Here is a 17,129-nt window from a genome sequence, read left to right on the forward strand (position 1 = left end):
ATTGTATTTTTTGTAATGATTATGAGGAAACTGCCTTGAACTTATTTTGGCATCGTACATACTCAGTTACTCAGGTCCAACAATTTATTAATGAAAATATTCAGTGTTTAAGACCTCGTTCACTCTTATGGGAAAATGTCCTCTTTGGCTTTACTGACTATCCTGACCAACAGGAACAGTACTTTTACTTAATTCATTTACTATTCTATTGACCAAATCTTAGTAAAAGTGTAAATTTACTAATAAAATACCCAATTTTATGGTTTTGTTGACTGAAATATGTATTTATATTGACAGTGTTCGAGACTCTGTTAATGAGAGCTGTAAAAACTTTGAAAGTTTGTGAATTTTACAATATATTTATTTGATTGTATATATGCATACATGTGTATATATGTATATCTTGTATTTATGTTTTGGAGTTTTATACTTCCCTCCCCCTGGCAACTGTTTTTGTTTTGTTGTAATTTGTTTTTCTGTTGTTGTTGTTTTTTTTTTTTTTAAATATTGTTTCTTGATAACATGTTATTAAGAAACATGTTAAAGCACAACGCAGACAACACCGGTTACACCTACCAGTGTGTTTTTATTAAAATTTCCACAGCAGTGCTGCAATGGAAACACATCACTACTTGGTGTTCAGACTTCTCCCTTCACTGCTGCAATGCAGGCGTCATGTTATGTTCTGTTTATTTTGGAAATCTGAACAGTTTAATCTCCGTTAGTTCCGGGTCTTATAAAATTATCCAACCTCTGAACAACACGGTCATAATATAAATGTTGACATTTTTAATCGCAGGATTAAATCAATGACCGTAATATCCATGAGTACAAACAGCCTCCAGTAGACGTCTTCTTCTTCTTCTTCTTCTTCTTCTTCTTCTTGTGTTTATTGGAGCTTGGGGTCCATTTCCATCACCTAGTGGAGTGTGGAGCATAAAACCATAGGGTTTTATGTAGAGAAACAACATAGGAGGCGTTAAAAAAAAAAGATTAATTAGTAGTACTGTATCCTAAATCCAATATTCAATCTTATTTCTTTTAAATAATTTATTATGAAGTAATAAATTATTTATATTGACTGCTTTGTATGGAAGCCTGTTTCCGCCACTTAATAAAAAAAAAGGTTCTTGCCTTTTATCTCACGATTCTGACTTTTTTTCTCAGAATTGCGTGATATAAACTCGCAATTCTGACTTTTTTTTCTGTGCTTGCATGCTACCTGGCTCTACTTTTGCTAAAAAGTGTCAATATGCTTACTGTAATTGTGAGAAATATAAATAACATTAACGCTTTCAGACCCTGCGTCCATTGGAATGGACATCACATGTTTTTCTCTGTAAACCAATAAAAATGTATCTTTTCAGAATTTGAAAAACGCCAGGTCACTGATTGGCCCCTAATCGACCAATTGCAATCAACTTATGACCCCTAACTTAATATGAGCAAGCTTTATGAGTCACACAACACAGCCATGGCTCACCTACTGAACAAGAGGAGGAGTTAGCACACTTTTCACCTTTAAAATGCTATTTTATGTCCATGGTAGCTTTATCAATTTGCACTGTGTATAATTTTAACAGTACCAAGTGATAATATTTAAAGTCAATTTCAAAACAATTCAAAGTTGTAGAGCACAGGATTTTTTTAAAGTTTAATGTCCATCTCAATGGACATGAGGTCTTAAGAGTAATCACAAGGAATATCATTGTTTTGTATTAGTATGGCATGGTTGGGACATTTGTGGACATATTTATAGCTAAAATTTGATCTGAAAATATGTTTGTCATTCTTAAATAGCTAATATTAATTTACTATAAAGTAAATTAATTAGAGTATACAGTGAAATACTTTCTTGAACCTCTGATAAACCATCTGATTATAACTGCTTGGATTCAGGAGATGATGAAACAAAAGAGAAAGATAGGTGAGATACAATTTTGCTTAGCAATCACAACATGTTCAGACAAATGTTGCATTGAATATATTGTATAGTGAGATGAAAAATGTTTATTCAGCATGGTATAGATATTTAAGCAATTTTTATTATCCAATTCAGGGGACGTCAGGGATGAAGCAGTGCCACTAATAGGGCGAGAAGTTGTTGTTGAGGCATGAAAATAAAAAAAGATGATCAAAAATAGACCAGAATTCCTTAACTGCAGTTAAAAATGTAGTAGTGCAACATAAGGTTTAGTTTTAAAACTTTTAAAAGGGTTCTAAAAAAATTTTATTTTTAAATACAACAACTAAATGAGTAATCAGCTGGCGACCACTTGTTCTCCTTGGATAACTGTTGAATATTATTGTTTGATTGTTAAATATGATTGTTGGTAAGTAATCACATAAAAAGCTGGACATCTTGCAATAGCATTTTTATGCTCCAGAAATAAAAAAAAAACAAAAAACAAATTCTGTTCAAATGGCATTATTTTACATCTGTTATGACCCACTGGCCATTGCAGTGGACATTTTAAAAAGCAATTATAAATATTTGATATTTAATTTTTTTTCCTGACTCTTGTTTTTGGGTGTATTCCGGGTAGGAAAATAACATTCTTTTATTTTTTTCATCATTGGAACATAATTCAGGTCTGAAAGGGTTAAGATTCCTCAATTTCTACTTTTGATTTTATTGACAGGTTGGAAGTGACCCTATTAAGCCCAAATATGCTTTCTATGTTGTCTTACAGATTTCTGAATAACTTCATAGTACACTGCATATTAAAGGGGTCATTAAATGCATTTTATATCTTTACATTATGGCCCCCAATCAAAAAAAAAAAGTGTCCGCTTTGTTTTTATACTGATTAAATGTTTTACCTGGAGTACAGAGTCATTAACAGTTGCATACATAAAAAGAGCTGCTTCATTGCAGACAAATAATAGCAGACATTTGAAAGTGTTCCTCCCTACAAAGTAGAATTGTATATTAACTGATTAGATCAATATTTTATTCACAAATCTGGCATCACATTATTATTCCGAAAGGTAGCAGTAAAAAAAAAAAAGGAAGGAAATATGACATGACTGATGAAATATTATCAGGGAAAATTATTCTCAAGTCAGTATACTGACTATCATCATACTGAGTATCATCAGACAATGATTTATCATTATTTTTTTACTGGACCACGGCAGTACTTCACTGTGGCTTGGCAGTACATCAACAGAACGCTCCCTTGATTTGCATGTTAAGGGGTATGCAGAGGAAAATTGATATATCATGAACGGGGTTATATCAAATTCTGGCATTTCAAAAAGGTGGCTAACACAAAATTCATATTTCAAACTGAGATGTGAACTGTGCAACTCGCAATTCTGAGAAAAAAAAGTCAGAATTGCGAGTTTATATCTCACAATTCTGAGAAAAAAGTCAGAATCGTGAGATAAAAAGTCGCAAGAACCTTTTTTATTTTTTATTAAAGGGGCTTCCATAGGGCTTTGGGCTGTTTCCTAGTCGTCGATGTTTTGAATGTGCTCAACTAGCACAAGGACCAGCCCCGATTTAATTGCTCTCATTAAGAGCCACCTAACCTTTGGTTCATATGAGATCAGACAATCTAAATTACTTTTAGATGGTATTGATATAACAGATAGGAAATGCAATAATAAACACATTCGCCGGATTTTTCAAACTCAAAGAAGAATTACTCCGAGAGGGAAATTTTATTGGAGATCTTATATTCAGTATATTAACTGGCATAAAGCCTGGCTTATGCCTAATAAATACTGCATCTCTAACAAAATAAAAGATGTTCACTTTAAGATTCTCCACAAGATTTACCCTGTAAACTCTGTTTTATCTAGATATTTGGAGGTAGATAATAAATGTTCTTTCTGTGATACATTTGTTCTTTGAGTGTGAGAAAACAAAAAGATTCTTAACTCTCCTAAAATGCCATCTCTTGGACCACCTCAGTGTATCTCACTCCTATAGTATTGATGACGTAATTTTTTATTATGGGAATTCGGAAAATAAACCTCTTGAATTTGTAGTTAATTATTTTGTCTTAGATGCAAAATTCTTTATAAATAAACAAAGAATTCGAAAGGAACAATTGTCTTTCCCCCATTTCATAATAGAAATGACCTCACTTTTTAATTCTCTTAAACTAATTAAACAATTTAATAAGAAGAATAATAGACTTCTACATTTCTATGACATTGTCTTTAAGTGAAGTAAATCTCTTGCTAAATCTTTTCCACTGTTTATATATCATAACTATCCTCTCGTGTCTTTTACCTTTACTTTGGACTGCCATATTATTTATAATTCTCTGACCTTTGTGTTTGATTTGTTGTAATTACTGTTTTGTTTGTTTGTTTGTTTTTTGTTTTGTTTAATTGTATTTAATGTGCTTTGTATTCTATTTTGTGTTTCAAGTTATTTCAATAATAGAAAAAAAGGACCAAAGACGTCACTTCCGTAAAAACAATAGTAGTTGTGAAAAGTAGTTTTGTTTACACAAATTGTAAAATGAAACTGTACAACACTGGTGTTCTCCCACTCTGGATTGTGATATTTTTATTTGTTCCTCCACTTTGGATGGTGATTTTTATTTTTATTTTAATTATATATTTTTTCTAACTTTTGTGACACACCCGGTCCACCCGGTGGTTTTTTTTTTTTTCAGTTCCTCCATTTCATGGACGCGCGGCTCGGTCAGGTGGATCAACTTGAAAATGGTGTATAATGTTGTATTTCAGGACGGGGTCAACATGGATTTATCTGGTGCTTTTGTTTTTCCCCAACATTAACGGTAGGAGCTCTTTCTGTATCGGTTATACCAAAGTGTAACTGTGTGGATTGGTACGAAACAAAACAGCTGTGTTTTTACTGAATAGACTCAATTGTTTCGTTGTAGAACATTTTTAGTTTTCTCTTGGTTGTACTACACCTCTTAATCCTCAGGTTCAGTATCTGGTGGGGAATTTCCTAAAGCAGGTATTCCCGGTGTCCTGTATATTTGTATTTGAAGTCGCCTCTTTGTCTTTTGTCTTCGTCCTTTTAGTCCACGACCAGGTCAGGGAAATAAACGACATCTATCTGTCAGTCCGATAACCACAAATCGTCTGTAAAAGCCATACAACAGTCACAGAAGTTATTGTGTTACATTTTTAACCTCATGATTTTGTGTGTGTGTGAATGAGTAAAAAAAGGAGTATAAAGTTACATTACATTATAACAATATAAATAATATATATTTTTTAAATATACAATATAACAATACTCAGAGAAATACCAAAGCTGAATAAATACAGAGTGGATGAATGAGTGAATAAGTGAATAAATACAGTGGGACATGAATATCAGTGCAAAAACAGTAACAGTGCAAACAGGTATTAATGAGATTGGGGAAATATTGCACAGATTATAATAACAGCAGTGCAGTTCTGGTTGTTTAGTGTTTAGTGCATTAGCAGCAACTTGGTGGGGTGGGGTGGGGGGGTGCAGTCTTGACTATTTGAGCCAGGTCTCTCCGGTACTCCTGTAGAAATTTACTAGGAGCTGAGAGGGTACTTTGTAATTCCTGAGTGTGTGTGTGTGTGTGTGTGTATGTGTGTGTGTGTGTGTGTTATTTTAGAGAAAAAGAACTGTATCCATGACCAAGCAGATAATTGTAACTGCAGAAGGAAAGAAACAGGAATTATGTCTTAATAGCAAGATAAGGCAAATTTGTAAGAAAGGTTTCAACACATTCTACTGAATATTGGCAATTCTGTTCGAACAAGGAGACTTTTTTAAGCTAATCAATAGAGTTACTTTCATGTACGAGACTACCGTTTTGGCAGTATTATGAAATATTGTGTGCCTTTTCAGTAAGGCTTCTCGAACATTAGAGCTTGAGGAGACCTGTTGAAGCAGAAATCACTATTAAAAAGCTTTTTTAATACCAGGATGATGGCCAACTCATTCAAGTGTCACTTACAACCGCAGGATGACATCAAGTGACCTACAAAAAGAATGGTAAACAACAGCTGGAGTGAAGTGCACATTGAGGACGGTTTGTAATAGGCCCCTAGAGGCAAGTCATGCAAAGCTTGAAAAATCCCTTTATTAATGAGAAGCAAAGAAGAGCCAGGTTGAGGTTTTCAAAAAACCTATAAATATTGGACCATAAAGGACTGGGGTAGGGCATTTTCACTGATGAGTCCAATTATCAGCTTTTCCCAACACTTGGTCATCTAATGGTTAGAAGGAGACCTGGAGAGGCCTAAAAGACACTGTGTCAAGCAAACACTGTGAAATTTGGTGGAGGATTGGTGATGATCCAGGACACTGCTCCGTGCCACATAGCCAGGTCAATCAAGGTGTGGATGGAGGACCACCACATAAAGACTCTCTCATGGCCAACCCAATCTCCAGACTTGAACCCCATTTGAAAACCTCTGGAAGGTGATCAAGAGGAAAATGGATGGTTACAATCCATCAAACAAACATGAGCTGCTTGAATTTTTGTCCTAGAAATGGCATAAAGTCACCCAAAAGCAATGCGAAAGATTGGAGAGAAGGCATGGCAGCATACAATTGTTTGATGGCTACTATGTACACTTTGATACCAGAGATGGTGGGAGACGAGTTTAGATTATTTAGTTTTGCTAGCATTAAGTTAATGTGTTAAACCTAGTTGCACTTTTTTATTCAATAAAAATAATGAGACCACAATATTACATGATTTCACGAGAGGTGCATTATGCAGTAGGTTCACTGCTATTTTAAAAAAAAATATACATGTTAATGTTGATTTTCTATCTAATATTGTAAAGTAGCGTTTACAATAATTTTTACAAAAAGTTAGTGTCACAGTGATCTTCCTGTAAAGCAAAGGGTTTTGTTAAGCTCAATCTTCTCATTTCAGATATGTACTTTACACTTCTCTCACTTAACTGCCTTGTTATGGATTTATAAAGGTCTGCCCCACTTGTGTGACAAGGAGGTTTATCTTCCATAAAGCATAGTCTTTATCTTAGTCTAGTTAATGTGTGTAAATGTCTTCAGCCAGTACTTCCATTTTCTTGGTCCAGTGGTTTATTCAATAAATGAGAGGTCACTATGAACTGCCCTTTTCTTGGTACTGAGCCATTATAAACATGACATTTTATATTTTGAATCCTATGATGTTATTGTGCTGATTCATCTTATCATGATTTTATACAGGTCATGTCACCATGCTTTGTTTACCACATGGAGTCAGGGTAGAGAAGAGATGCAGGTTCTTATTTCAATTTGGGGCCAAAAACAAAAAGCAATGAAAATGAAAATGAAAACTCATAATGTATACAAGAAGCGTAGCTTTTTGTTTTCCTTTTTTTCCCCGAACAGTGTTTAATACCTGATACGAGAGGATTTTATGCCAGTGTTGTTTGTGTTTGACAAATTCAGAAAGCTAGCAGTATGTGTAGTATCTACTCCTGTTACAGACCCTGACTGACTAGCTGTTTCTTTTCCAGATAAGTGAAATAAACTTCAGTATAGTTCCAAATGTATGTTTTGCAGTCTTCAGCTGTCCAGTTTTGGTGAGCTTGTAGCAACTGTAGCCTGAGCTTTCTGTTCTTGGCGATAGTTCTGTTCAGAGATATTTACCAATAGTCTCCCAGAATTATCACGCATAATTGGTTCGCCATCTGACCCCACAGAACTTGATCGGGCGACTGATTACCTGGAGTCAATGTTTCACATCACCCTAGACACTGTAGCTCCACTTAAAAGGAAAATAATTAAAGAGAAGAAACTAGCACCCTGGTACAATGACCACACACAAGCTTTAAAACAATCAGCTAGGAAACTAGAACGTAAATGGCGTCAAACTAAATTAGCAGTATTTCAGTTAGCAAGGAAGGAAAGCCTTCTGAGATACAAAAATTCTCTTAGTGCTGCTAGATCAGCGTATCTCTTTGCCCTAATTGAAGATAACAAAAACAATCCTAAATTTTTATTTACTACTGTAGCAAAACTTACTAGGAGTAAAACCACTGTAGAAAAGTGCACTCCATGTATATGCAGCAGCAATGACTTCATGTATTTTTTCAATGAAAAAATTGACAATATCAGGCAAAAAATTCAGACTATTAATTTAAAACCAAATTATTTGATAGATAATTCTTTAGATAATATAACTATTTCTGATCAGAGCTTAGAATGCTTTACTCCACTTTAAGAGCCTGATCTAATTTTACTAACTTTCTCTTCAAAACTTTCAACCTGCATTCTAGATCCTCTACCCATGTCTTTCCTTAAACAGATATTACCAGTAGCTACCGAACCACTTCTAAAAATCATTAATTCTTCCCTTAGCACTGGCTATGTGCCTAAATCTTTTAAGCTAGCAGTTATCAAGCCCTTGATTAAAAACCCGGACCTTGACCTCTGTCAGCTGTCTACCTATAGACCAATATCAAACCTGCCCTTTATCTCCAAGATCCTAGAAAAGGCTGTAGCACAGCAGTTATGTTTATACCTGCATAGAAATAACATTTATGAAATGTATCAGTCAGGATTTAGGCCTCATCACACCACAGAGACAGCACTGGTTAAAGTGGTAAATGACCTGTTACTGGCTTGTGATCAGGGTTGTGTCTCCTTACTGGTGCTACTGGATCTTAGTGCAGCTTTTGACACCATTGACCACACTATTCTACTTGACAGGCTAGAACATGTTGTTGGTGTTAAAGGAACAGCCCTCTCCTGGCTCAGGTCTTATTTGACTGACCGTTATCAATTTGTAGATCTAGATGGTGACTTCTCTGTGCATACCAAGGTTATGTTTGGTGTTCCACAAGGTTCTGTTTTAGGTCCACTGCTTTTCTCCCTATACATGTTACCCCTTGGTGCTATTATTCATAAACATGGTATTAGCTTCCACTGTTATGCCAAAGACACACAGCTATATGTTTCAGCGAAGTCAGATGAGAGACACCAGCTTATTAATATAGAAGAATGTGTAAAGGACATTAGACATCGGATGGTCACTAACTTTCTCCTGCTTAACTCTGAGAAGACAGAGGTGCTTGTACTAGGACCACATGCAGCTAGAAGTAAACTTTCTGATTACAAAGTAACCGTGGATGGTCTTTTGGGTTTCATTTTGTCTAGCAGTAAAAGATCTTGGTGTGATTATTGACTCTGGTCTTTCTTTTGAAGCTCATGTAGATAATATCACTAGGGTAGCCTTCTTTCATCTCAGAAATATTGCCAAGATAAGAAATATGATGCCACTTCATGATGCAGAAAAACTAGTTAATGCTTTTGTTACCTCTAGGTTGGATTATTGTAATGCCTTACTGTCTGGGTGATCTAGTAGGAGCATTAACAAGCTCCAGTTAGTCCAGAATGCAGCAGAAGCAAAACCATGGGCATCAATATGAAGTTACGCCCTTTTCAGTATGACAATCAGCCACTTCACACAGCAAAGACAACAGTGGTATGGCTTTGGTACAAGTTTCTGGATGTCCTTGATTGAAAGCCCAGACATCACATTACACTTGAGATAAGAAATATTGCTCTGACACCTTTCTTAAAACTCCTAGAAGAAAGGTAAACCTTACAGGGTACAAAATCAGACTCTTCTCCAATAAACAATCAGCATTCACCTGAACTCTGATTGGTTTATGGCACATTAGAGGTGCACAACACACAGTAAGCTCTCTGGGGGGAAAGCAACAGTTTGCTCATTCTTATGGTGTGAATGTATTCATATTTCTCATATTATTAAAATATTCTCTCTTTCTTTCTCTGTCTCTCACTCTCTCTCTCTCTCTCTCTCTCTCTCTCTTTTTTTAAATACAGCAATAAGGATCATTGGTCAGGATGTGACTGCGACAGCAGGAGATGATGCAGAATTGTTCTGTCAAGTGGTGGAGACAGCAGAGACTCTAACAAGTATTAGGTGGCAAAGACGAACAAAGGAAAAGCCAACAAATACAGATATTCTGATTATCACTTCAGGTGGCAAACAGGAATATATAAACGGATTGAGAGATCGAGTAAAATTCGCAGCGAACTTTGCAGGACTGAATGGCTCTATTCTATTAAGTAGTGTTACTGTTTTAGATGAAGGAATCTACACCTGCATTTTCAGTGTGTTTCCAAGTGGACCTTATGAAACAGAAGTTCGTCTCACAGTACAAGGTAAAATTCTTTGTAGATTTTTTTTTTATAATCTCAATCATAGATGTTTAGTGTGTTTGTTTTTCCCACTTGCACTTGCCTACATTCACACATAGTACCACCCCATGAACACACAAGACTTTTTGTTCTTTTTGTTTTGGGAGTCAATTTTACATACAACAACCTAGGATAAGAAACCAGGGAAATTTGGGGTGGGGTGGGTTGTTTATTATGTTTCAGAAAGGCCAAGGGGTATAAAAAGGTATACAGTGGTACCTCAGTGTTCAACCTCAATTCGTATCAGTGTTACAGGTTAATCAGTTCAGTGCAAATTTGTCTGATAATGATCTCATTCATACTCAGAAATTTTGGAGTGAATTTTGGAGAAAGCGTAAGATTATTACAATTGCAGCCATCGAAGCTGGTTGGTTTAAAAGTATCTACAAATTTAAAATATTTCTTGGGGAATGGGCTGATTTTATTATTTTTTCACATTTAAATGTGGCATCCTTAGCTGGAATTTTCACTACAAATTTTTAAGGTGCTGAATCTGTCAAAATGTGTGCGATACGTCAGCAGTAATACAGGAAATATACAACCAAATCAAAATCACATGTAGACCTACAGACAGCTATGTGATTGCACTAGGCTTTTCCTATACTAACTACTTTCCTATACAGAGTCACACAATTAAGCTTAGCCATGTTTTTGGCAAATACCATCATTATAAAGTATTATTTATGGTACTTTTATATTGTTGAATGTTTTATTCAGTTGAAAATGGAACCTGATGGCACGTCTTCCAGCACTGCTCATATTTATTTACAGTATCGAAAATGCATCATGTCGAGACTCCACCATGCTGAAATCCTATCGAATATGAATTATGAAACAGTACAATGAAGTAGGTTAAATACATTTAATTATTCATTGTACTTTGTTCTTAAGCACTGATGTCTTAAATGTATCATGTGAGGTGCAAAGTTACTAAAGTTATATTCGTATATCAAAGTCAAAGAAGCTTTATTGTCACTTCAACCATATATAGCTGATGCAGTACACAGTGAAGTGAAACAACATTCCGCCTGGACCAGAGGTGCTACACAGAACAAAACAAAGTACAGGTGACGTGGACAAACATAGAGCTTAAGTATTACTATGAGGTGCCTTCTTTAAAAACTGAACATACATCATAAGTGCACAGGATGACAATGGAGACAAACAGGACACATAACACAGACTCTTGTGCAAAAAACAGTGCTTGACAGTGGGTGCAAAGAAGGATAGAAACAGGTTTAGGACAGTGAATATAGCAGCAGAAGTAATTTAGTTATAACAAATACATGTAATTAAAGTGACATGTACATGTAAACAAGATCAATGTAAATGTGACGTGACAATATTTCCTTTACACCTGCCTGCAGCTGACATGGTAAATTCAAGTCAAGCTTTTAACACCAAAATATTTTATTTAGTCATGATTGTAATTTGTGCGTTTTTTTGAGCATTTTTTATTTCCAACAATTCATAAAAGTTCTATTTGGTGAGTAAATAACGTACAGTTAACAAATAGTAACAGAGGAGAGCCAGGGTGGAAAAATGCCCACTAATCACATTAGTTGGGGTTACATGTCTATTGTGTTCTGTTGACTCAAATTCATTATCTGTTCACATGATGCTGTTGTGTAAATATCTAAAATGGCTGAGCCTAGATAAATACAAAAAAGCAACCCTCCGGCTGTTGAAGTGCATACAACTGTAGTATAAAACCGCATTTCATTAATTGAATTTGAGCTTACCTGGGCATCCAGTGGTTTTGCCTTCTTGTCACCACAAATTTGTGCAGAGTGGTGCAGTGTGAAGTACACGGCTCTAAAGTCCGACTTAAACTCTACTTTCACCTTCACTGTTCAATAAAAAAATCTTCTACTAATCTTGAGTAATCAGGGTCAGACATGCATATTAATGAAACGCATTACAAAATTGTTGATGTTTTTTTTAATGCTTGTTCATGTTTTTGTTTGTTTTTAGTTCCTCCGGTTGTCAGTGTGAGCGCTGATCCTCCTGCTGTTGCTGGTGATAGTGATGTGGTTTTAGCAACCTGCACTGCAGCCGATGCAAAGCCTGCAGCAGAAGTGTCGTGGAGTCTGGATGTTTTAAATAACTCAGTGAAAGTACAAAACACTGTCACTGTGGACTCTGAAGGAAGATACACTGTTAAAAGCAGCCTGATTGTAAATGCATCTGTAGATCTAAACCAGAAGAAGGTTCAGTGTGAGGTTACACACCCTGGTCTGAAGGAGAAACTGGAACTGAGTTACACATTGAATGTTCACTGTAAGATGCCAAGTTCTTCATTTTTATGCAGAAGCTTAAAACCATATACTGAAACAAAAGTATATTTTTGTTAAACTTAATTTAAACATGTTTCTAGAACTACAGTATTAAACGTAACACTAAAGGGTGTACTGCTATTCTTATTCATTTCAAATTAAATAACCAGTAACACAAAGCAAAATTAATCTTGGATGCTACTGAAGACTGCATGTCAGTTATAAATATTATTATGCAAGTGGATTTGTCCTTTTTGCACTACTTGTAAATGTCAACATTACACCTAATTCTTTTTCACTGAATTGTGAAACAGAACATTGTGTAAAGTATTAATGTTTCTTTTCATTTTTCTCTCAGATCCTCCTCAGGTGGTTTATATTAATTCAGCAGGTGATCAAGGGGAAACTCGTGAATTTCAGTGTGAAGCAGATGCTAATCCAAAACCTACAAACTTCACCTGGAGCAGGTAATGGAGCCGAGTCGTCTTTGTATAATAATCACGAAATGTAATGTACATAAGCCATATTATATGGTTTCTAAAATTTAATAGTGAAGCTGCACCTGTTCATCTGTCAAATAATAAATGTGAAGGCTTTATCACTTCAGTTTTATAGTTCTTTTAAAAATAACCACTGGTACAAAGCAGCTTTAAATAAACTAAAAAAAAAACGAACTTTAAATAAAATGTTGCAAGGAAGAAAAATTGAGCATTTAGATATTTATTGTACATGAGCCATTTTATATGGCTTATCATATTTAACAGCAAAGTTATACCTGTTACACGATAAATGATGAACCTGAGAGCACAGGCCTGGTGTCTGGTTGCTGGTTTCTGTTTTTGGTTTGATGTTCATGTTTCCCAGACAGCCATCAATTTTTCTAATTCTATATGGCTTTAACAGTTATAGCAAATAAAAATAACCTAATCTATATTATTACACTGTTAGGTTTTGAGTTTATCCTAATCTTGATTTGTAACAATCTGTTAATCTAATAATGTAATCTGTATGTTTAAATATTTGATCTGAATCTAGTCTTAAATTCAGACAAGATATTTTGCGTGATGTATTTAGAAAGTGTGTATCATCAGTACAAAGCCTAGTAGCTTTAACTTTGTTCTAATAATGTAAATTTCAACATCATTGGGGCATCCAATGGTTTAAATGCTAATACATGCTTCAAGTCACTGCAAATGTTATTAAAAATATAAAGTGCAAAATAAGCATTTTGACAGCAGTTTTTCCACAGTATGATGTTTATCTGTATAGATCACACATACCAATATTTAACAAAAAAAAATTTCATATTAGATATTTTCCAGACACTCTTTCCCGCGGTGTTAATAGCAGACTGATTATTCAGCTGAACCCTGACAGTAACGGACTTTACTATTGTGTGGCATCTAACCAGTATGGGAAATCTGTAGGTTCTCTCTACATGCATGTTAAACAATGTGAGTATGTATATAATCTGACTTTCACTAGAACAGTGAATAAATGCTCTTACTTGTGAGACAGTTGACGGTTTACATTAAATGTGTTTTCTTTTTTATAAATACAGAGTTTAATAAATAAACAAAGTTACAAATCATCCTACATTTATTCAACTTCTTAGTCTTAACATTCCAGTTATAGTCAAATGTACTGGAGTGCATGGTGGAAAAACAAACAAACAAAAAAAAACATAAAGGTCCCTTTCACTTATATGCTCTCCACTGTGTGATTTACATAACATGCAACATTCTGGAAAGAGGTAGATAAGGATATTGGCCTCTGAGACATACATTACCACCAATGCTTCAGTTTGAGATATAAATATCAAGATATAAATCTTGATGTGTGTTGTGTGAACTGTGAACTAACTATAATACTTTCTCAATGGCATTGCAGCTTCAGAATCTAAAACCTGCTGGACTCTGTACATCATAACCGTCATTGCTGGAGTTTGCTGTTTTCTCATTTGGAAGTTTAATTTGTTTCAGCAGTTTATAAAAAGACTGCAGTAAGTTAGAACATTTTACCAGTCTAGTAGTGAGAGCAGATTATGAATATATAAAGGGTTAAATATAAAGAGTTTCTTATTTTCTGTTTTACTCAGGTGTAATAGTGGTGATCCTGTGTCCACTGAATCTCTAGACTAGAAAGAGGTCTGTGAAATCCTTTATTTTCTTTTTTTGCTCCCTTATATTAGTAATTACTTAAAAGATGTTTCTTTTGCCTAGGGGCATTGTATGAATGATTCAAACCTCTCTATTGGGACCATACCTTGCCGTGGTGGAGGGGCTTATTCTCCTTCAAGATGAGGAGAAACCAAATGGTCCCACAGGTTTTGTAACCTAACGATCCAGTTTGGGATCCATCTTTCCACGTGTCAATATAAAAGGTGGTCCTAACATCATAAGGTTTGCTGACTCATCTGCTGTCATGAGCATGATTTTTCAACAAGACTATAAGCAACATGTATGAGAGGATGACACCCAGGCATCAGAACCCAGAGGAGATCACAAATGTTTTTTAACATTTCCTCAAGAGATTACACCTGGATGCTTATTACAGATGCTTATTAACCTCATTTCATCACATCCTACTGAAGAACTGGGTGAAACCAATTATAGCAGATGAATGACTCTTCACATCTGAATTATCTGCATCATCTGAAGTAGATAAGTACATACAGTTCTTTTACGTTTACACTGATTTGTGTTGATGACACCAGCTAGTCTCTTTTTACAGACAACCCATCCTCATTTAGGTGAAACTGTTTATAGTTTAGTAAAGTTGTGCAACAGATACACTACTGGGTAAATTAAATAAATAATAGTCTATACACAGGCCTCTGTTTAACATTTAACAGGATGTCTGTCATCACACAGAAACTCACTGTTCAGTGCATTTTTCATTTAAACCTGTTTAATGAAAGAAAACTGAATGATAGAATGATTGGATGGTTCAAGACATTTTTGCATTACATTGTGAATTGCTGATAGTAATTATTATGTTAAATAAAGTTTGTAAAATTAAATTTGTAGCTCTACCCACAGTAAGATTACACAGATTTTATTATTTAAATGCACTAACAATGAAACCAGTGTATTGTGGACTGACCCAGAAACGTGATTTGTGAGTAAGCTGAGTTAGAGGAGTTCACATGACTTTATCCCACTCTGCTTTATCCTGAGAGTCAGGAATGTTTGCCTCATTCGATTTTAGCCATAAGGTGGATTAAGACCATAATACACCTTTAGGTGTAAGTGGATTGGCTAGTCAGCATTTGGTTTGTATTCATGGGTCCCGGGTGCCCCACAGTCGACTTGCATCCTGTTTAAACCTAGGTCAGCCTACACCTGCTAGGGATCTGTGGTAAAATTATACTGGCATTTGGCTCTGTTGCTAGCTTTGTCCATAATAATTATTATATATTTATTATTACATATTATATATATTTGTTATTTGCTACACACACAGTTGCATACAGACCTTAGCAGTGTTTCAGAGTTGTAGATGACGTGTTACATAGCAGTTTTCCAGTGTTGCATTATGCATATTGCATATGACTAGCTTGATGTTACATTGTAAAAGCACCATATTAAGTTTTGTTTGTTTGGAGTTTTAATTTTGTTTGTTTTCTGAGTCAGTTTTTGGCCTTGTGATTATCCAGTTTTTCCCTTATATTCATCTCTTTGTTGATCTGCTGTTTAAAGTTGTGTTGAAGGAATTTTGTTTTCTAAAAAGTTGTATTTGTAAAGTAAATGAGAACATAATGGGAGTTTAGGAGGTTTTTTGTTTGTTTGTTTGTTTGCGAGGTTTAAATCAGAAATAAATTCCCTCTTTTGGTCCATGTACTGTTTTAGTTTGTATTCATTTCACGTGGCACATTATCAAAGACAACTTCCAGAATAATGCAGTCTTGCAACTCTTGCTTCATTCTCAGCAAACACGTGTACAAAGTCTTCTTTGTGGTTATAGTTGTATTTGAATACTTTTCATTGTCAAGGTTTGTGATATAGATTCTGGACAGTTGTATTCCAGTTCTGTTTCAAATAAACATAATCTGTAAAAATAAAACACTAAATAGTTCTGCTTGTGCTTGTTTACCTAGGAATACACAACATTAGGAGTATTATATATTAGATTATACTGAGAAACATATTTGTTCAAACCTATTTGAATCTGCACCACTGTAGCCAAGTAAGAACTAAGGGTGGTAAGTTACAGTGTCATGATTTATAACGTTTGATGTCCTGTACGGAAAACCTAAAATGCAACAAAAAACAGGACACTGAGCATGTATGAGGAAATGTCATATGATCTAGAGTAAGCTGATGCCTTGTCTCATGAGTCAAAAAATATTTATAAATACAAGAGAATATTGTCACGTGTTGGGTTGGATAGATTCCTGTTCCTTCTTTTTGTAAACAAGTCCTACTATAATTGAATAATGAGTGATGCAGTGAATCATTGTCTTGGACGATGATGTTGGCAGATGACGTTGTGATCTGTAGTGGGAGCAGGTGGAGGAAAACCTGGAGAGGTGGAGGTTTGTGCTGGAGAGAAGAGGAATGAAAGTCAGTCGTAGTAAGACTGAGTACATGTGTGTGAATGAAAGGGAGGGAAGTGGAACAGTAAGATTACAGGGTGAAGAGGTAAATGAAGGTACAGGAGTTTAAGTACTTGGGGTTAACAGT

General features: G+C 35.1%; 1 protein-coding gene and 1 long non-coding RNA gene across 4 annotated transcripts; one reads left to right on the forward strand and one right to left on the reverse strand.

The window, feature by feature from the left end:
* Positions 1 to 109: 109 nt before the first annotated feature.
* Positions 110 to 12,170, reverse strand: LOC131354472 (uncharacterized). The gene is made up of 3 exons (XR_009204758.1): positions 11,911 to 12,170; positions 4,902 to 5,076; positions 110 to 919 (listed from the first exon to the last, which is right to left on the reverse strand). It is a non-coding gene; the product is annotated as an uncharacterized LOC131354472 (long non-coding RNA).
* Positions 4,484 to 16,284, forward strand: LOC131354470 (nectin-4-like). 3 transcript variants are annotated; one of them, XM_058392170.1, is made up of 8 exons: positions 4,490 to 4,763; positions 9,791 to 10,132; positions 12,143 to 12,448; positions 12,803 to 12,911; positions 13,756 to 13,898; positions 14,335 to 14,446; positions 14,543 to 14,591; positions 14,667 to 16,284. In XM_058392170.1, exons 1-7 carry the CDS (start codon positions 4,697 to 4,699, stop codon positions 14,583 to 14,585), a joined length of 1,122 nt encoding a protein of 373 aa, XP_058248153.1. In that variant the 5' UTR covers positions 4,490 to 4,696; the 3' UTR covers positions 14,586 to 14,591; positions 14,667 to 16,284. The 3 variants fall into 3 exon arrangements, with proteins under 3 accessions (XP_058248156.1, XP_058248154.1, XP_058248153.1); XM_058392171.1 differs by lacking the exon at positions 14,335 to 14,446 and having other exon boundaries at positions 4,486 to 4,763; XM_058392173.1 differs by lacking the exons at positions 13,756 to 13,898; positions 14,335 to 14,446 and having other exon boundaries at positions 4,484 to 4,763.
* Positions 16,285 to 17,129: the final 845 nt, after the last annotated feature.

This window comes from Hemibagrus wyckioides, linkage group LG06 (assembly GCF_019097595.1).
Source record: "Hemibagrus wyckioides isolate EC202008001 linkage group LG06, SWU_Hwy_1.0, whole genome shotgun sequence".
NCBI classification, from domain to species: domain Eukaryota; kingdom Metazoa; phylum Chordata; class Actinopteri; order Siluriformes; family Bagridae; genus Hemibagrus; species Hemibagrus wyckioides.

What these genes read in the sequence shown, in the direction of transcription:
- LOC131354470 (XM_058392170.1), top strand. Translation starts at nt 4,697, where the DNA reads ATGTTGTATTTCAGGACGGGGTCAACATGGATTTATCTGGTGCTTTTG. An exon ending in CTACATGCATGTTAAACAAT is followed by an intron (nt 13,899 to 14,334) that starts GTGAGTATGTAT and finishes ATGGCATTGCAG; the next exon opens with CTTCAGAATCTAAAACCTGC. An exon ending in CAGTTTATAAAAAGACTGCA is followed by an intron (nt 14,447 to 14,542) that starts GTAAGTTAGAAC and finishes TGTTTTACTCAG; the next exon opens with GTGTAATAGTGGTGATCCTG.